This window comes from Colius striatus, chromosome 3, assembly GCF_028858725.1.
Source record: "Colius striatus isolate bColStr4 chromosome 3, bColStr4.1.hap1, whole genome shotgun sequence".
Lineage (NCBI taxonomy): Eukaryota > Metazoa > Chordata > Aves > Coliiformes > Coliidae > Colius > Colius striatus.
The window spans coordinates 48,347,370-48,368,731 of record NC_084761.1 but is presented as its reverse complement, the minus strand read 5'-3'; the positions used below and the strand labels follow the sequence as shown (position 1 = coordinate 48,368,731).

The 21,362-nt window shown below is 37.6% G+C and overlaps 1 protein-coding gene across 8 annotated transcripts in view; it reads left to right on the top strand.

The window, feature by feature from the left end:
* The window catches only part of PDLIM5 (PDZ and LIM domain 5), a 116,432-nt gene that overhangs the window by 58,739 nt on the left and 36,331 nt on the right, over positions 1-21,362 (top strand). For 3 of the 8 annotated variants that reach the window (XM_061991693.1, XM_061991696.1, XM_061991694.1), the window contains exons 4-8: positions 5,045-5,087; positions 6,451-6,878; positions 11,864-12,036; positions 12,819-12,855; positions 15,101-15,130. In XM_061991693.1, the coding sequence (XP_061847677.1) occupies positions 5,045-5,087; positions 6,451-6,878; positions 11,864-12,036; positions 12,819-12,855; positions 15,101-15,130 (711 nt within the window). Of the gene's footprint in view, positions 1-5,044; positions 5,088-6,450; positions 6,879-11,863; positions 12,037-12,818; positions 12,856-13,486; positions 14,415-15,100; positions 15,131-21,362 lie in introns of those variants that run through there. The other 5 variants (XM_061991698.1, XM_061991701.1, XM_061991700.1 and 2 more) reach the window with 5 other exon arrangements.

The window sequence follows — 21,362 nt, the reverse complement described above, 5'->3', positions numbered from 1 at the left end:
AAATGTTGTCAGCCATCTGTTGGTAGATTTGAAAACATTTCTGTGTTTCTTGAGGAGGAAAAAAGTAATCTTTTTGCAATGAGTTCAAGTAATTCCAGTTCTCGTTGAGTAGTATTTAATGATAATTTTGCTACCTCTGCTTTTCTGTTCATTGGGATGTGTACAGGCTTGCAGTCTCAAGGCCACATGTGTAGTGATGGCAAAATTACCAAAGCACTGATTTACCTACTGATGTTGCCTGGGTCAACATGTATGTTTCTACTGAACTGTGGAAAATATATATTATTGTATGAAAGGCAACCATTTCTGATGGTGTCCAAGTTGCAAAAAGAAGCAAGCTTAAGAATTTTGTTGCTTTTCTATTTTTGTGAGCCAGAGCAAGGTTGGTAAGAAATTAATTATGACTGCAATAGAGAAAGGGTTTCACAGAATCATAGAATTGGTAGGAGTTGGAAGGGACCTTGAAAGATCATCTAGTCCAACCACACTGCAGAAGCAGGTCAACCTAGATCAGATCGCATAGGAACATGTCCAGGCAGGTCTTGAAGGTCTTTCCAAGGAAAGAGACTCCACAACTCCTCTGGGCAGCCTGTTCCACTGCTCTGTCACCCTCACAGTAAAATAGTTTTTTCAAATATTTAAGTGGAACTTTTTGTGTTCCAGCTTCATCCCATTACCCCTTGTCCTGTTGCTAGCTACTATAGAAAAAAGGGATGTCCCAACCTCCTGAGACCCCCCCGTTTACATATTTGAAAATATTAATAAGAACCCCCCTCAGTCTTCTCTTTTCTAGACTAGGTTTAGGTCTAAGGAAAAAGAAATATATTTGGATTGGGGATTTTTTCTGTGCTTTAAATGACATTTGCATTTGTTTTCATTCCGATAACTCCTAGTTACTTGTTATACATATTAAATGTTTTCTGCTTGTCATTTTTTTTTCATAATTTGGCTAATTTATGAAAAGGAAATGCATTTAGCTTTCTGCCCTGTCAACTGACTGCTCTCCAGAAAAGAAGCAAATGAACAGAACTGCAAACTACAATGGCAAAACCACCAAAATATGAGATTTTCAGAAGGAAGATCAGACTAGTGGCTTTTCAGGGATGTAGTATCTGCTGTCAGAAATTATATCTTAATGAATCAGGTCTGAAAAAGGAGTTAGTTTTGAAAATGAGAAGAGTGGGAAATAAATATTTCTTCCTTTCTTCTTTCCTCCTCATAGAAAGGTTCAGTTCAGTACAATGAATGCAATTTTGTGGAAAGTGTTCCAGCCTCGAACTTTGTTACATGAATAAAGTTTTTGCAGCTGCTTCCTGTTTTATCTCACACTAAGATTTATGAGGAATCCTTTAAGTTACAGAGACAGAAATATTTCAAATGCAATACCTAGATTAATACTGGCATTGAGTGCTCCCCTTGTCTGTAGAGAGGCTCATAAAAGTGCAATTACCTTCTTTTGTTATTTCTACTGAGTTTAACATTTGCCTTTTAAATTATATCATGCTTTTACTAAGGGGCAGAAGGACAGGAGATGGAACTTTAAATAGACTTTAAAGGACAAGCGGGTCTGAAACTCCTCTTGGATTTTAGGTTCAATGAAGCTTTCAGGATTTATTGGCTGAGGTTTTGGGCCTGTGTTGGGTAGTTATACACACAGGACTTGTCCAAAAAAATCTTGGTTTGTATTGATGCTAATTACTGAGATTACAGTGTCTTTAGAGGTGACTTTTTGGTTGTGTGTACTGAATCAGCACAAAGTACTTTAGCTTTGCCTTTAATAATGAGTTTTCCCAGATATTTTTAATCATGGAAAGCTTCCATTGTATTGCTGTTATCTTTTTATAAAAAATGGATGAAATACTTTGAAAGGAAACAAATAAAAGGAATTTAAGGAACGAGGGCATGTTGCTCACTGTGAAGAGCAGACTAATGCATTTTCCTAATAAGGCTGTGCTGGAAGTTGGAATGTTTTGAATTGCATTAAATGTCACAAAAGTATTCATCTGAGAGGAATGGCTTGTGGTATGTTTAGAGAGAAAATTTGATCATGTTTGGTCGAAAGGAACTGTTTATACAGGCTAAATATAGCACGCTTTTTTCTTTTTTTCTTTTTTTTGAAAGAACAAATGGCTTGGAGAAGCCTGTACAAAAACTTAGTGCACTTTCATTTTCAGTATTAGGTTATCAGTAAGTGATGGCTCCTGCTTCCATTTTCATTGTCTATAATTATTCCTAAGAAGCTTGATACTGTAGCTGTTTGCCAAGGCCTGTTGTATGTGTGGTTTATAATAAGCAGTTAAGCTGAGAATTTAAGTCTTTGCTTTGTTTGTATATTGCTGAAAATAATGCATGAACTAGTGTACTGAACTACTAGTTTTAAATCATTCAGTAAATACCATGCTTCAAGCTTACAGTAACATGGCAAGCATGTCATCTCATTTTGAAAGCCTGTATCATCAGTTATTCATTCAACGTGACCAAACCAGCATAAAATCTTAATGTGTTTAATTGCTAAGTGTCAAACAAAGTGCAAACAACTAAGAAAATGTACAAGATTCTGCAGGTTAATTACTTTTTGGCTTATGTAATTTGGTAGCATCTATCAAAATGATAAGGAAAGTATTTTCGTAAATGCGTGAGTGGGATGTGTTTTGCTTTTCAGCTTGAAGTGTGCATTTCCTTTTGTACTGTCTTGTCTAACCACCATACATTTTTCATAGTTGGATGTGGCTCAGTTTGCTGAGTGAGCGTTTCTTGATACAATGTGGGATAAATCACAGGTTTTAGGCTGATTATGGTCTGAAGTCAACAAGGCCAAGTCAAACTGTTTGAAGTATGTCTGGGACACAAAAATTTATGTCCTAATTCAAGTATGTTTGGGGGAAATAAAGTCATGTTAAGTTGTCTGACACCAATATTAAAAAGAACATTGGAAACATTTTTGTTACCAAGCTCTTTTTTCACCCTTTTTTCTTTTTCTTTCTTTTGTATGGTATTTTTGAAGATGAATTTTTTAAGATTATATCTTAGGATCATCAGTAGTGGTTTGAAATAATTTTTTTTCTCAGTGCTGTACTGATGAATGGAGAGCAATCTCATCCATTACAAAGGCCAATATTATTGCTTTGGAAAAAAAAAAATTAAAAAATTTCCACCCAAAAAAGTGTGTATGCTCCTTTTATAAGTCTGAAACTTCAAGGTTCGGCATTAGCCAAGAGAAGGTTGGTTTTTTTTTTCTCAAGCGTGAAATATAGTAGTTGACTTAATGAATGTCATTCTACTTCTTACTGTTAGATGAGTGTAATAAATACTCAAAACGTTCCAAGTTGCTTTATTAAAGAATGTATACTGAAGACATGGAGTGAATGCATGTTTCCTTCTAACTCTTGTCTTAAAAAAGAAAGAAAAGTTTCCATATATGTTGGCATTTTTTTCTGCTTGCTTTTGTTGCTGCAAATTGACAACTCTGCTGTTAGGAGTGATTAATGATGCCCCCCAGTGCTTTAGAGGGCCAGGGTCAGGCTTCTCATAGGCTGTACACTCTGTGGGAAAGGAGAGAATGGACCTGCTTCTCAGAGTGGACAAAAACCTCTCGTTCTGTTGAGAATCGCTGTTGATGTGGACATAATGTGTGTCAGCAGTGATACACAAATGGTGAAGGCAAAGTGCAGAAGATGACCTTCCCATGCAGTGATTTTTCTTTTTTTGCTAATACAGTGTGTGGATCATATGTGTCTCCCTTTTTATAAGTTGGCTACTGGACTTGAAGCAGCATTGCTGTTGAAATCTGATGAGTCCTTAAGGCCGAATGACTTTGAGAGAAGGAGGAAACATTTTGAATGTAAATAGTAAAAAGGGAAAAAAAAAAAAAAAGAAAAATAAGAAAAGGGGGGCAAAAAAAGGACAAAAGGGAAAATAAAAAAGAAGTTAGAAGCATCAAGTGTGCCTGATTCCAATCTATCTCTCCATGTTTTCCTGATAAAAATAGAAAAACTGGTTTCTACAGTAGAGGTGTTTTAAATTGTAGCCTCTGTGAACTGTCTCCAGTTAAACAAGCCTTTTTGCCTCCCTGACAAATTGTCTTCTGGAAATGAGAATCCAGCTTCAATTCTTCAAAACAACAACAAACAACAACAAAAAAAGCATGAACTGTTTAGAAGGTTCATTGGAAATCAGGTTTGTGTGATTCCAGGCAGGATGTAACTGCTGGTTTTGTGTTGAAACTGCATGGAAAGACTCAAGTGTATCATCAGCCATGTTTACAGGCAAAGTGGTAGTGTGTCAGATTTTTTGCTGTTTTGTGGTGATTTGTTTTGTTTTAATTGCCTGTGTGGTTTTGCATTTAAGTATATGCAAATCTGAAAAAAAGAAACCAAGTGAGGTGTTCACTTTAGGTATAACAAAATCTGTCAGTTCTTTATCTTTTTAATAGATTCTGTTGCAATACTTCCTTCCCATCACTCCATAGTAGTTTCAATACACCTGTTTGGAAGGAATTTTTTGCCATCTATTGTGTAGTTCAAATGACATTAACCTTACCTTTGAAGACTAAAGGCTGTGCAGAAAGTTTTCTGTAGACTTCCAAAGTCCTTCAGAGAGTTGTTATTTGTTGCTGTAAAAGACAGCTTTCTGTTTTAAGCCTGAAATAATAGGTTATGTGCTATTTAAAATGCCATTTATCTGACCAGAACTTTTGAGTTACATTATGTAGTTTCTGTGAGAGGGTAGAAAACAATAAGCATATTGGAGCAGAATACCGTACCCTATCTGGTGATATGGTATTACGAATTTATAAATCAAATATAGCTTGATGCTAGAGTTGCTAATTTCATATCTGGATAAATTAGTCCAGCTTGGTTTTGCCTTTTCCTTGCATTAACAACAGTGTTGTAGAATTGATGTGAAGACTTTGTGTTTCCTTTAGAGGAAACAAAATGAAGTATTTGCTATATCTGTGGGTGGATGTGGTGAGTTGGAAGAAGGAAATGCTTAAACCTTAAAGAACTTGGTTTTTATAATTATGTATTTGTTTTTCCTCTTCCAGAGTGGCTTCTGCAACAAAACCTGATCTTATTCATGTACCAAAGGTATGTTAATCATCCCAACCAAGAAATGTAGCACGTGACACTAACTTTTACCTGTCTGTCAAACCCTGTTGCTGATAAGCACTGTCATTCAAACTTTCCTTTCAATATAACATGCCTCTTTCCCATGTGTTATATTAAGAGTATCGCAGCATTTGAATCAGTGATTCCTGCTCTTGCCTTTTTCCACCTGCAAACCACCCCACTGTCCCAAAATTGAGAGATCTAGCAAATTATTATCCTTAAAAAAAAAAAGTGGATAAATGTTTTCTTCTAAGTCTTGGAACACTGTTTTTTAGAAAGATATTGCTGAAGTTTTTCCTCTATCCCTAAGAGTAGTGGAGCTTTTGGTGGGTGTCTTGTGTGCATTTGGGCTTTTTTTGTTGGGCTTTTTTGTTGTTGTTGGCTTTTTTTTAGTTTTTAATTTAACAGTACTGAAATCTCCCTTTGTATTTGAAAGAAGCTTATCTAAATATTAGAGTTTCAGAGAACAATTCCTCTGCTTTCCTTAGAGCCCTGGGGAATTATTTGTTCTCAAGTTATTCTAGTGCTTTATTGTGAAGCAATAGTTTCGGAGATTCTTTTTTGATAAGAAGGCTATTTGTAAACCTGAAAACCCTTACAAGTGGCCTATACATGAAAATTCTTTTGCCAGCTGTGATTTTGAAATGCCACAGTATGGGAACCACCATGATAAAACATAGCACTCAGAAACAAACAAACAGAACACCCAAAAAACCCACTCACAAAGACCACCACCTTGTTTGAGTGTTTTGATCTGGTGAGGGTGTATGAAGATGTTGGAGAGTGTAAATGAAAAAGCTTGCTGAGTCCTGAAGCACTGGTCTCTAGTAAATGAGCTTCAGGTCTCTGGTTCCACTCTTGTGACCCATATTGATAGATAAATATATCGTGTGTGTGTACACAGGCACGTGCCATTTGTCTGTGGGAAACATGCATATCTCCAATCGGGTTCGAGAGGTGGAATGTTGATTTTTATAAAAAATACTAATTTCTTCCACATGAGTTACTCAATGGGTTTTGTAATAGAGCGGTTCTTCAGTTTCTCTTGAATTTGATTTGTGAGGTGTCTGTTTTGGATATGATGAGAGGAGTTAGCATGGTGGGATTTGATACTGGTTGTGCACGCTTGGATTCTTCCCCTCCCTAAAATGCATGGCTTGGTTTTGGATTTTTTTTTCCCCGCGCTTTTCATGGCTGCAGTCCCAGTAAAGCTTGCCTATCTGCTTCTTGGTTTTGCACTAGGTGGGTTATCTCCCTGAGAGGAGCAAAAATCCCTGCTGAGGAATGCGCATGCGTCTGGCGTGGTTTTGTGTGTTTCTTTTTTGTTTTTCATCTCGCATAGGGAGAACCTACAGAAGTAGTTAAGCCTGTGCCCATTGCCTCTGCTATTGCACCCAAAGTCACTGCCACGGCGAGTGTGGCTTACAATAAGACACCGAGGCCGTTTGGAGCCGTAACCTCCAAAGTCACCTCCATCCCATCACCGTCATCCGCCTTCACTCCGGCTGCGGCCGCGTCCCCATCCCCGGCAGCTGCCGGCCAGGCCCCGTTTGCTGCTCCCGGAGTGCATGTTAACGCCAAGCCTCACGCTGAGCAGTGGCCGCCCGTGCCGAGCGCTGCTAAACCTGCAGTTAATGTCCCACGGCAGCCCTCCGCCGCCGCGCACAATGCCGCTCCAAGCGCCTCTGCTGGCAACGGCGCCCAGGACGTAGCAGAGGGGCCACGACGAGGAGTCAATGAAAACCAGGGGGAGAGTAAACAGCAAAATGGGTAGGTGGGACTTTTTTTTTGCTGCGAGGGCCTTTCCTCGCAGGAAAAAAACTGGGCTTGTTTAAGGGCTAAGTCAAACACAGCTTGGAAGAGTCGTCTGATCCTCAGGAGTCAAATCTCCAAAGAAGAACTCGTCTCTTAGAAGGCATGCTTTGAAGGGCAAAGCCAGACTTCCAACAATCATTTTTCTCGGGAGCCTCACATCAGTTTACAGAATGCCACAGCTAAATTGAAATGGGGTCATGAAATGCTTTACATGACCGCTTTTATCATGATGTGTTTTAGACCTTACAACAAGCCCAGTATTGACTTCGATGTCTGTGTCTCACTTTATGTTTTGACGCCTAATACGATGACTGAAAGCAGCAGGCATTCAAAAATGCAGAGTGGTCTGTCAAGAATGGTCAGTGGGTGCTGCCATGGCCCAGAATGAGATGCTTTAAAACATTAACTGTGGTCCCAACAGGACCAGTGGAGAAAGGTGCCAGAAGGGAGGCAAAGGGACAGATGTCACGTTATTTCTCTGCACAACACACAAGAAAGTTCGAGATGCACTCAGGGAGAATGGCAGGGTTGAGCAGATGCTTTTGTCTTTTGGGATTTTTTTTTGTTTTTTTTTTGGCAGCATTATGGTGTTCAAATACCTCAAATTGAAATGTTACTTTTACCCTAAAAAAACCCCACAGGTTTAAAATTTAATAAAATAATTACTGGACTAGAAAGATTATTCAAAGTGAATCTTGGACGCCTAATATTTAAGAGACTATAAGGGTGCTTAGAAGTTTTATACTATATCTGATGTAGCATCTAGACTAGTAAGCAACACATTAATAAATGAAACTGAGTACAGGTGCAATCCTGGGCATTCAGACCTGCACTGCTGTCTTGCTTTGGCAGCATGCTCTTGGCTGGAGCTGCCTTGGGCAGGGCTTGGGAGTTGCAGTGCTCCAGAGACTTATTCCCAGCAGCTGCTGTGCTGTGGGCAGAGGAGAAGGCTGGGCATGAGTGGTCCCATGCCAGTTAACCTCCAGCACCCAGTAGCAATGTCCAGTGAACTAAATTGATAAAAGGGGCAGGAGAGGAACTGTAGGTTTCTCTTCAATCTTAAGAACATGAAACCTGTGCTTAAAGCCTGAAAGCTGTGATTACTGTTTCCCATCCCTCAAAGGAGTTAGAGGAATAAGCCTAGTGCTTCTCTCTTCTAATACTTTCTCAGTATGTGAAGAATAGAAAGGTAAATATCCACGTCAACTAAAATATAGAATAAATTGCCATTTCTGTTTAGCTTCTCAGAGGGGAAAAAAACTACTTTAGGTACCTATTTCCTTTATATTGCAGTACAAATATTTTCCATATGTAGACTCATATAATGTGATCCATATGCATTTTATGTCACACCATTGTCATGGTAACTTCTAGCCCTTTCTTAAACAGCTGATGGCAGGAGTCCATGCTGCATAGTAATGGGATAAAATGAGGAGATCCCAAGGACTTGCTTGGTGCTGGTAGACTTGTTGAGTACACTTTGGCAAACCATCCCTTTACCTTTCCAGGAATGCTCTTTTAGCAAATAACCATGCAAGGAGTATTCGAAAGCAGCACTGAGTACTGAAAAAGAGGAGCAATAGCAACAAAAATTAGGAACTACCACAGGTGTAGAGTAAGCATTCAACAATCAAGATAGGATGACTGGATGAGTGCTAATAAGTTATGCCCTCCCTTAACAGCTAGGGAATGAATAATACTTGCTGAACAGGGTCACAGCTGATGGGTGGGAATCCCTATCTTGCTGTCAGCCTTGCAGATATAGTTTGTGAAAGCTTGAAAATGTTTACAGCTGTAAAATCCTACTTTATTTATTAGTACTATTATTTATCTCACAATAGTGTGTATGGGCTGTTTTGACTGTTGCAGTCCTCAGGCAGAAAGCAAACAAAAATCAAAACCCTCTAAAGTGATTATATTGATTTGTTGCTACACTACTTAGTTTACCTACAAAAATTATTTTTCTGCAATGATACTTAACTATCTCCTGATTTAAAATGCAATTAATGACATTTATGAAATATGGAAAACACAAATTTGGCATAATTTATCAGTCTGAAATAAATTCTGTTTTGCTCCTATGTCTTGTATTATTCATTTTCTCAAAAAAGGGCAACTTGTATCTTGTTCATAGATAGCACTGCTGAGCAAATATAGTTCTTCAGACGTTCACCTTGTTCTACTCAGAGTTTCATTGCTTCCTCCTGCCTCCCCTCAAACTGCATTCAGTATATAAACTATTTGCCTTCACTTCAGGATGAGGAAGGAAGTTTTGTTTCCCTTGTTTGGTCCTGTCTTAGAAAGGAAGCCATTTGCCTCCATTAGGCTGTGTGCAATTACGCTTTTATCAAGACCTTCTTGCCACCTCCTGCATGAAAACATGCCTGCTGCTTAAAACAGGTAAGATGTCCACAGACTTCACTCAGTTTAAGCTCAGCTGGGCTAAATTTTTCCCTTGTAGGTTCTTTTGATGATTGTAAGTTTGACTTACATGATATATGGCATTACCAGAGCTTGGATTTGGGAACTCCTGTAATATTTCAAGCAGTAAAGAATATGTTAACGTATCAAATACTTTTTTTTCCCTTGCAGATAACAACAGTGACAAAGTTAGTATCAACAACACTGGAATTGAATTATGGTCATTTTTCTTGTTGGAATAACCAGCATGTATTCTTGTTTTGCAAAATTATAGCTTTTACAGAGTTTTATATTTAAATTTTGCAAAACAGCTTCAGCTTTTCTCAGTAACTTCTTACTGTGTGTAGTAAATGGTTTTGTCTGCATTGGACATGATGTGATCTTGCTTTTGACTGTTCTACATTTTGCAGCTTTTTTTTTTTACTCCACAAAATATTTGTATGGTGTTTGTGCGTATTGATAAATTCTTGGTTCACCTGTGGCTGGTTGATGTTGGTAATACAACTAGTAAATGGTGAAATACAGTATAAAAGCAGAAGTTTAGGACTATGGAATAAAGTGCTGGATACTGAATTCACAAAACAAAAACAGGAGTTATATCCATATATTAGTGGGATTTGTACATGCACAGGGTGATAAATGTGACTGAGGGTTTTTTTCAATTGGCTTGTCTTCCTCTCTTTTTCCCCAAGGCTGAGTTAAGAGAAAGCCTATCTTGAAGAATTTTCCGTTGTCTCTGGCACCACCTTGTTGCCTCAATGAGTTATTACTAGTAGAATTTAAGCCTTGTAAAAGGGACCAGTAGGATACATAGGAGAAGTCAACAGCGTATTTTGTCATAGTACTTTCTCAAATGTTCAAATGTTTCAACTTATTTCACAGTGATAGTTGCTAGAGTGCAGTCAACTACACGGAAATATAATTCTTCCCATGGAAATACTTACATTTCCTTGTATTTCCTCACCTTTTAATTACTGCTTCAGTTTTCAGATTTTATTTTTGCTATTAACTGTTTTTGATGCTTTACTTCATTTTTCTCTGTACTTCCTGTACTCCATCCTGGAAGTACCACTGTCTTTGTTTCTATACTTCTCCTTCTTTTAGTTGCTTTGATATGTGACACATTTACTTCACTAATACTGTCTGTCAATAAATAACATCTTTTGATATAATGTATGATACCTTTCACATAATTCTTTCAAGTATTAAGTATCCTCTTAAGCATAAGTATTTACTAATGCATCCCATTGAGTGGGCCTAATTCTTACTTATTGCCAGATAATAATTTACATCATTCTCATTAATATTTCCCACTTCTTCATCGGAAGTACTTTGGACATCAAAAGTACAGTGAAGAAGTAGTGGCAAAAATAAGTGACTTAAAGTTTTTGGGGTTTTTTTCTTAAGAATTAAAATAATGAAAATTTTGCACAGTTAATCTCCTGTAGATTATGTAAAAATTAATGTACATGTAAAAGGTCTTAAAGATCATAGCTTTGGCATAATAAGTGTGGAATTTAGGCCTAATACATATAGTATGAATCTCCTGTAAACCTTTCCTAAACTGATCAGTGCCATTACATGTTCTTCTTTCTGTTACTGAAAGCAAAGCTTTAAAATCCTGGCAAATCTGGTAGTGCAGGAATTTATAATAGCAGGTAGGTTACTGTGGGGGAAATTTCCAGATTAAATGACCACCTCATGTTTTTGACTTTTGGAGATATTATTGAGCATCATTATCTCCATGTTATGCTCCAGAACATCGCTGCCTGTGCTTTCAAGTGGGCTAGTTGTGATCCATGTTAGACAAGTGCAGAAGACTTAGTGTATACTTGGGTGGCCTTTGCACACAGCAGATGTCTTGCCTCTTGTAAATCAAGGGGAGAGAATTTGTCAAGGAGCACCTGATACAAACTAACTTTACCAAACAAACTTGCTTTACCAAAACAAATTCCCCTATCACCCCTGTAATAAAGTCACAGTGAGTTTAAATAGGGGAGTTCTGTGCTGCAGTAGTAAGATGAGAATATCACAATTAATTTGATTACAGTGCCCTTTCCCACAAAATTAACTCAACAGAATAATTACTTGCACTTCTGTTCCATTTTTCTGACTTTATTTCTTGTTTTCTTTTTCTTCTTTTCCTTTTTATGCTGGGAACACTTTCTCTTGCTGTCATACTCTGTCATCTCCAAGGAAAAACCCACCCAAACGGTAAAGGTTTTAAACATGTAAATGACTTGATAATACTGTCTTTTGCTGTTTCAAATATTGTGGCAGTGAAACTGTGAAAAATTCTTTAGTTGGGTCAGAGTAATTATAAAGCTGTGTTTGGTCCAGAGAACTTCATCTGTGTTCAGGTGTGCCTGTGTAGCTCAATGCTGCACATCTGCCTCCAAACACAGAAGCTGCCTTTAAATGCTGTGAAAAGTCACAGTTCTGCCTGTATCTTCATAGCAACCCCAGTCCAGATGTCTCTGAAACTTTTGGCTCACGACTCTCTCCTCTCCTTGGCACAGACCCCCACGGAAGCACATCGTGGATACCTACACAGAGTTCTACCCCACGCATACCCACAGCGATGCCAGCAAGAAGCGTCTGATTGAGGATACCGAGGACTGGCATCCTCGAACGGGCACCACCCAGTCTCGCTCCTTCCGTATTCTTGCCCAAATCACCGGCACTGATCACAGTGAGTAGTTTGGGATAAACAAAATAAAAGTAACAGACTTGGGACAGATCTGTGTCTTTAAAAGATGGGACAAGGGCAAACAGTAAAAGGATTCAATGTCATCTCTTGCATTTTCCTGGGGTAATAAATCCACTAGGCAGAGTTTTGGTAAGTTCTTTAAAAGTATGAGAAGGCTATGATAGGAGAATGTTTTTGTAGAACTCTTACAGTCGCTAAATAGCTCGGGACATTATACGTTACTGGATGTTATTCCTGATTGTGTTGAATATTAAGTCTTAAAATCCACAATTCTACTCCCAGAGATACATCTTTATTGTTTGTTTCCCCTCCTGTATCGCCACAATGGTAATATTCCTGTTTAGGTTTAATGCCCCAGAAAAAAATAAGGTTTTCCCAGGCCTGATTTTACATTATCCCATTTGCAGTCCTCTAGCACCTTGATGAGTCACAGCCTGGATGTGATAAACCTACTGTATGTTCATCCAAAAGAAATGCCTCCCAACTCCTATTCATCATTCCCTTCTCAACTGACCTTTCTTAATCCCAGCATGGAGAGCAGGCCAAAGGAAGGGGCAAGAGACCAGCAGAGCCTGGCAAAGGGGCTCATGAAGTTTATAGGCATGTCTCATTTCCATTGGGGTGTACTTAGAATTGAGGAGTCCTAACAAGCCACCTTGTAATTTCCTGCTGTGAAGAATGCAGATATGAAGAAGAATCTCACTGTATGGTGGTACAGTGCCTTTTAATGCCTTAGAAAAGAAAACTTTCCTGTTTTCTTGCAGTGAAAGAACCAGAACATGAAGGTGCAAAGAAGACTAAGTGAGTTGATGTTTTACATTTTTATTATTTTCATACTCTGCATGTCTTAATTATTAGCTGATAGAGTTTGTGTGATGTTTGAGTGTCTTTAATATGTTGCTTCTTTTTTCCCTTCTACTTCAGCATGTAAAACTCAAGATCTTTTTCTGCATAGACCAACCTTTTAAAAACTATTTGTGCAGTCCAGTATTAATGTTTGTGCAGGAGTTTGAAATTTTCCATAAACTCTGACTGATTTGGTTTTCTGTATGAGGTCAACTTGTCAACTTGCTTTCCTTTTCCTAAATCTAACCAGGCATTTTTGATTTGTGAGTATGGATGAAATTGCAAGGTGTAACTGGAAAGTATTACTGCTCTGGGCTGTGAATGAGGGTCAGCTGTCTCCTTGCTTTGGCATAAGCATTGCTCAAAATGAGGACCAACCAGTGGCTAAAATCTAATGGTTCTTGCAGTCATTGGGAGTTTTTCTTCTGGCTTTGCCTAACACCGAATCTGTTTTTGACAGAGGAAGGCAATGTATGGATAGGAATAGTGCACGGAGATTGCATGCTAGCTTGTGAAACTGCTTAAGACAAACTTTCTTACTTTCTTTCCTTCTTTCTTATTTTTCTTCTATCGCTTCTTTCCACAGGGAAAAGGTTCCCATGCACGTCTTTAGCCCCAAATATACAAAATTACGTGACTGGCACCATGAAGTCTCAGCACGTGCTCTTAATGTCCAGTGATTTTACCCAAGTTGCAAAATACAAATACTTCCTTTCTTCTTTTTCATCTGCTTTAAAAAAAGAAAAAAAAAACAAACGTATTTCACTAGCCTTACTGCAAGAGAAATTCTAGCCTTTTCTATACTTTTCTAACACTTTCCTACTGATGTATAAAAAATGAGATTAAAATGTTTTTGTGCTGATCATTAGTTGACAAAAAAATACGTATTTAAAATGGAACAACTTGGGTGACTGAATCCCTCAAAGTGGGGGAGGAGATGGCTGTTGCAGTTCTTTTTTTGCCTTAAAGAAGTCATTTGCATTACTGAGTTTGAGTTACTGTAGGTTGTTAGAAATCAGAAAGTTATGAACAGAAGAGTAAGAAATTCTATTGGGGCTGGGAGAGAAGAAGACAAAGAGAGACCGTATGCAACTATTGTACTTAACAGGATAATTATCTTGAATTTCACTAGATTTTCAGCAGGTCAATTTTAGAGTGGTTGTAAATGTTTTACAAAGTAGAGCAAGAACACAACTTTTAAAAATGAATTAAAAGATTTTAAAAACCCCAATTCCGATGCTGCAAATCAAAATGCGAGCTCAATATAAAGATTCTATTGCTTTAACTAGTAATATGTTGATATTGTGGAAAACTTACGAAAAATGGGCAGAATGTAGCTATGTACCTGTAAGAGCTTCAACACAACCTGTAACAAGGTAACACAGTGTTTATTTATTACATAGTGAAGCTCATAGGCTTTCTTGTGTTTATAAAAAGCTTTGTGGCCCTATGGTTCTCCTGTAAAATAATGTATTATAGTAGCTATACATTCATTAATTTATGCTTTCTGAAGCTTGAAGAGTATTTTAATAAAAGTTGCTTTTATCTTAGTTCTGTCTGTTTTTCTTTTGAGTCTTACTGGCTCTGTGAATAGTCTTCTCGTGCACAGAACTGTAATTTCATCACACCTTCACAGTTATAGCAAGAGAAACAATTACATTCCCACTGCATAGAAGAAACAATCTGAATTGTACCAGGACAGTGATGGAGTTCCTGGTCATACTGAAAATGGAGTATGGGTTTGTGGTGTTAAAATCGACATGCAGTTTGCAGAAATCAGTAGAATTATTGACCTTTTGAGGGTATACAGGAGTAAGAATTCTGCAATGTAAAACTTGCTCTCAGCTTTTGAAATGCTCATGGAATCAGCAAAGTTACACTTCTCAATTCAAAGGTGAATTGTATGGCACATCTAAAAGTCCAGTCTTTCATTGGTGCTTAATGAGAACCATTGCAATTGGCTTGTATCTTGTGTAGCTGACCTGTGTGCTTTTTCTGATGGAATTGGTCCTGTGAACAGCTCAACGTCCGCTGCAAATTCTTCTGAAAACTTGGGTTGTGGTTATTTTGTATTGCACAACTTGGAAAATTGAAAGGAATAGAGATCTTTGGAAACATTTTAAGCTTGTTTCCTTTTCAGGTGGTTTATACTGCTATACAGTACAGCAGTAGCTTACGATATTTATCATTTTATCTTTAGGAAAAGCCAAACAGAAAATGGAGACTTCAGGTAACAGCCAAGTTATCTAACACTAACAGTCACCAATGTGGATGCCTAACAATGCACAGAATAAAATACAATTAGATTTGCACTGATAATCATGGCCCAAGACATATCACATCTTACACACCTTTGGAGTTAACTCCTAAGGGAGAGTAGGGTAAGATATTCACTTTAATAATTTCACTGAAGACTATTTTGATGAAAAATGCCCCTTAGTTTGATTGACGCCCTCGCCATCATGTATGTTGGTAGCGAATACTATGTCACTAAACCAAAGTCTGAGTGCACATACACCACAATATAATAGTGTGGTAGAATACTGCCTATTAAAGTTAGGAATGTAATGTATTGAAATTGTTTTGTTGGCTTTAAAGGGTTTTTTTTCTATGAATGGAAAGGAAGATGGGAGTTTCTGAGGATGTCAATGCAATGAAAGCTATGAAAGGTTAACACTTTGCCTCTATGAAGTTTTCTTCATAAGAGCAGAATGGTTTGACCTTGAAGTATTATATGTTTTGGAGATGTCCCTAGGTAATGAGAATACCTCTACATTGTTATTTAACTTACCATTACGTTTATCTTACCAGCTCTCATTCCTTTGAAGAGTAAGTTGCTTTAAAAAGAAATGGAAGAAAAAGCTTCTAAGTAATCCAGAGTACAGAAGCCACTGTTTTATTAAAAGTAAATATAGATAGTCACAGAATCTGTAGTTTGAGAAAGGCTACCAAAATTACTAGTTTTGCATAAACTCGTAATAACAAATCACTAGTTCAAAAAATGTTTCCTGAATGTGTGAAATGGATTTACTTTACTGATTTAAAGATGACATCTTCTCCCAGTTGATGTTAAATTCTGGGCTTTGTTAATGTTTCCAAAACAATGGGCTGCTTGTGCATGTGGATAGCATGCCCTAGCTGATGTCAGATTCCTAGCATACATCTGACCTGTAAAAAAATATTAGGAGTGGGTATTAGTATAAATGAGGAAGCTTACATTTAAGAGATCACCTGGAAGGCTAAATAGGACAAGCAATGAAATAGGAACTTTTATTCCATCAGTAATCTACAAATCAATAGCCCAATTTTATAATATTAAACTTTCCAGGCAGGCATTGCTTAAAACAAATGCCCTGTGGTTTTATAATTATCTTTTATCCCTAAACTGTAACCCACTGTGGATTTTTTTGTGGATAAAATAGATTTTTCTTTTCAGCAGCTGGAAGGACAGGAAATGGTAATAAAAGTCCTCACTGAAATGTCTAAATTTCAGCTCTTAAACCCATTATTTAAAGCTTAGAAAGGCAAAGTCTGACCTTTAAGTAAGGTTTAATTATATATTTTAGTAATAAATTAGTTTTAATTCTGCAACACCTTATTTCCAAATTTGTATTAGATGTTCACTTTTAATCATCTCCTTTTGAGCAATCAGGTGCAGATTTGTTTTTGGCCTAATTCATTGTTCTGAGTGAATATGTGTCTGGATTTTCCATATTTGTGGTTTAGCTAATCGATAGCCACTGGAAAATATTTGTCCCACTTTTGGTCAGTCCTGAAACAATCTGTCATAAATCGTATTTTTATTGTTTTTTCACTCCCATGTCATAACTAACTGTAAAGGATACCTATAGATCTACCTAATGGAGCAGGATCTCAGGCTGCTTGTATTAATTTCCCCTCCCCAGAGAAATACAAAGTCTAACCTTTACAAAGCTAACATCCTAAAGAAATTCTAGCAAAAAGCATATAAAATGTTTGGAAGTGAATCCAGCTATCACTTGTGTCTGACTCTTTTCCAGTATTTCCTAAAAGTTTTTTAATCACACAGTATAATACTAAATATGTCTTCAATTAATGTAAATGTAAAATATTACTTGGCTTTCTGAGTTTACAAGCAACAGGACACTTCTCAACTTTGACTAAAAGTGTGACACTGCCTAAGTATATTGTGCATAATTCTGTCCCCTTATTTGTATTTTCCTGTAAACGCTAGAGTTTGTTTGTTGTGTTTTTTGGTTTTTTTTTTTTTTTTTAATTTACTAATGCTTTGGTGCACAATGTCTCCTGTTGAGCATACTCTTTCATGTGGATTAAAAATCTCTTCCTCTGTGTTTCTCCATTTGGTTTTATTACTGTGAATGGAGTAAAAATGGTGCTAGACCAGAACCTGCAGCCACTCTTTTGCCAGTAGCAGAGTCCTCCCCTGGCAGTGTCCCTTCTCTCAGAGTTTGTGAACACATTGCCGCAGCAGCTCCTGGGAGGCAAATCATTCAGAAGGAGTTTCAGTTGAGTTAACTATCTGTATTTTGTTTTAGCTTAGATTTGGCTATCTTGGGGGAGAGTGGGTTGTCTGTCATTCATTTAAGTGTATTGATCTGCTATCAATAGTGGGAGTGGGAAGAGAAAGTAAATAAAGCTCAACAGATTCATGAGCAGTCTCACCAGTGGATGTCTGTCACCTGGGTGGAATAATTTTTCAGTGGTCTCAACAACTCAAATACAAATTTTGATTTCTTCAACACCCAGAAAAAGTACCTGTAAGAATATCAAGTACTTTTTTAAAAATAAGTAAATTGTTTTGCCCAAAGCACAGTGCTGTGATATGATACAATCCAAGAAAACTATTATCTGACAAGTTATCTGTCATTGGCGTTGGGTCACTGGCACTTAACTTGTCAGATTGGTGATGTTTTGGAGGTCATCTATGGGTACTAGACAACAACAGTAATTTTGGATATAAGATAGTGACAGTATTTTGGAGGGTTACAATGCTATTAGTGAAGGTCAATAACACTTTCTGACGGTTTATGTTTCATATTGCAGGGGTGTCTGTTTAATTGCAGGTAACTAGTCTTCACAATACAAGCATAAAATTGTAACACCAAAGAAGCTGCAGCTTCAAAAATGAGAATTGAGTAGGGCCTGGTTCAGCTAGCTCTCTAGGCAGAGACTCATCCTTCTGAAAAGTATGCAGGAATATATTGTTACTCATACCTGTGTGGACTTTTTGCAACTAGAAATCTAATACTAAGATTTGAGATTGATAGTTTACCTTTTAAAGTAATGATCAGCTGAGAGAAATTATGCAAAACCTCACAGCGCAATATGTCAAGTCTGGTTTGTTACAATGTCTTTTGAAGGTTCTTTTGATGTCTGGGGGAAGAAGGTGTCTTCATGAGCTAAATTGAGATTAGTCAGGAAGGGAATTGATGAGTGAGGATAGATTTACTTGGACAGTAGGCCCGTACCTTCATGGTAACCCTTGGTTTGATCCAATAAAGATTTGATTGTGATGGCTTCAGAAGTGTGTTCTCCTAAATGCCAGAAAGTATATGGAATGACTAGCTATGAGTCACCAAAAATGAAAAATACACACAAAAGATGTATGGCAATACTTGTGTTGTTTTTTGTTTTGTTTTTAAGAAGTAGAAAATGTGTAGTAAAAAAGACAGAGGGAAAAGTGCTACTTCAATAATTGATTTTTTTCTTGTCTACCAATGAAACTCTCATATAATTGAACCTATTGAGCTGCAGCTGCCTTGCAGATACTGCTACAACTACTGTGTTCCAAGTAAGTTGTTTCTAAATTCTAGCTCGAGATCTGTGTCCAGGGAAAGGAAATTTAAGTCTTCTTGCTCATGACCTATGGCTCCTAGGTTTATTATTTTTAAATGAGCCACATGGAATCAGAAAAAACAGCCACATTAGTGGTAGTTCAGGATGAGAAACAAAGTATTTATACAAATTGTTTCAAAAGTAGTTTTCTACTCAAGAAAGGCAGAAAGCTGAGCAGCTTCTGCAGAGCTGAAGAAGGAAGGATTAGCATTGAATGTGGAAAGGAAAATGTAAATTATTTGACAAAGCTATGTAGTGTTGATTCCCCTCTGAAATGAATGGTCATTAGTGTGGCAACTATATTTGGTGTTTGTTTTGTTTCTGAGCTGATGTTACTGCTTTTGTAACACTCTTTTGGGTGACTAAATAAACCTAAAGCTGACCTCCAACACTCCTTTTTTAATAAAATGACAGCTATCAGAAATCTTTATGGAGCAATTGGTACATGCCATGTCACACTTTTAGTGAAACAGAATTGGGCATTTCAAAGGTCAGTAGATTTGATTCTGTCAGTAAAGCCTGCCATGTGTTGTCAATGACTGGCATAAGTCTTTACTTTCCTAATGGGCTCTGTCTTTTCTCAGCCTAAACTCTGTGATTTGTACCACCCACTACTGAACCAACAAGAAGGAGAAAGAACTTTCTGTGAAATGTGTAAAGGATCTGGATTTGATTAGTGAATTAAACTTAGGTTCACTGCTTATAAGGCAGACTTTATATTATGAAGCATAATGCATTTTATTGTAGTTTTAGTTCTTTATTGAAAGACTAAACTGGTCATATGACAATATAGCCAACTACTGTAATTTATAGAGTATTATTACTCAATTTCATATATGCAAAGTCCTCCTATAAATTTAACAGTAAAATAGTTAAAAGCAATTAGAGCCTTTCCAGAAGGTTGCAAAATATCATCTTCAAAAGTCATCTTGGCATGACCGTGTAAACCACAGAATCTGGCACTTCCTCAGAAATACATAACTAATATAAAGCAGATCCAGTTCCAGAAAGTCTTCACATTGCTCTTTCCGTGTACATGCTTTTCAGAGTCATACAGCCCTACTTTTATCTTTTCTTCTAATGGAATTATTCCTCATAGTCATAAATACAAAGACTCAGTACTAAATAGTAGGTATTAATCCTGATTTTTTGTTTTGTACTTTCTGATTAGTGGACAGCCAAGAATATTCTTTGCAGAAATTACAATATCTGAGATTGGATTTTTGCTCCTTTTCTAGCTACTGCCAAAGCAAGTGAAAAATGGAAATGAAATGAGTATGTACATAGGTATGAGTAAGATTTGGAGCTGGCTTGCTCTCCCTCTTGAGAATATAGCCAATGTGATTTATTCTCCTTTTCCTTGCCTTCTTCAAGGACCTTTTTATGACTTGTAAAGCTTCCCAAAGATGCTGCATGAAGTTTTGGAGAACCAGAGGGCAACTCCAGGAAAGGGTGTAATCTGTGCATACCTCTGTTTTTTTGTGAATTGTTGGAACTGTTGCTGTATTCACCTCAACTGAGCCAGATCTGCTTAATGGCAGGTTTGACATTTCTACATCAGTTTTCTTAATAACTTCACTTGATTGTAGTCATCATGCAAAAGGGAATTTGCAAAGAGAGAAATTTCTCATTTAATTGGCAAATGAGCATCAGACTGGAGTGAAGGAGAAGGTCTTGGACTGACTGAACTAAAACGGTAAAGTCTTTATGATTGTCAGGTTTGGTGACAAGCAAAAGAAAGTAAAATATGGGGGGAGAATATTTCTTTCCTGTGGTGGAATTCTACTTGTCCTTCTGCTTTCTTTTGCTCCAGAGAATTTTTGTTTAAGAACCCTTTGGAAGCCTTATCCAAGTGTGCACCTCCTACTCCCGCAACTGATCAGGTTTTAAATACCAGCAGCCAAGTGTCTATGGTGTCTGAAGTGTCTTCTACTTACATTAGGTAGTTTCTAATAAACTGGTTGTGCTTTTGTTCAAGTTGGGGTTTTTTTCAGTAACTGCTTTACCAAAGTGGTTTTGTTTTGTGGTTAAGCAAGCCTGCTCTAAGGTGTTAAGCTTCAGTTGTAGGAACAACCAGTTGCAGCATGGTCTGATTCTTAGGGGAGTTAATATTTGGTTCCTAGGGAATAAAAAGCCCTCACATGCTACTCGGTGGTTGTTCTTATGAAAGATGTGAGAACACTCGCTAAATAAAGTTGTCAGTTACTGTTTGGAATTTTTAATCACGTGAGAAATTTCTTCTCCATACATTGTCTTGTTATGATTGCTTATGAAATCAACATCAACTAGGACAATAACTGCGGAGTTGCCCGCCTCAGATGCAGCAGGCTCTCTGACAGCCAATCTAGCGCCTGCTCTCCCCGTGACCTGCACAGTGGCCACACAGACATCAGAGCCATCCCTGCCCACTGCCCCAGCTGAGCAGCCGCCTTCTGCAGCCCTACCTGTGGAAACAGCCCTTGAGGCACCTCCTGTTCCTGCCAGGTACATCTGAGCCAGCTGCCTTAAAAAGGCACAGTCAGAAATTATAATTTTACATGTGGTTTTTGGGGATTTTTTTGATGATGCTGCTGTTCAGATGGAGCAGTTTTGCAGGTGTTTCCTGATCCTTGCACAGCTCTGGGAAT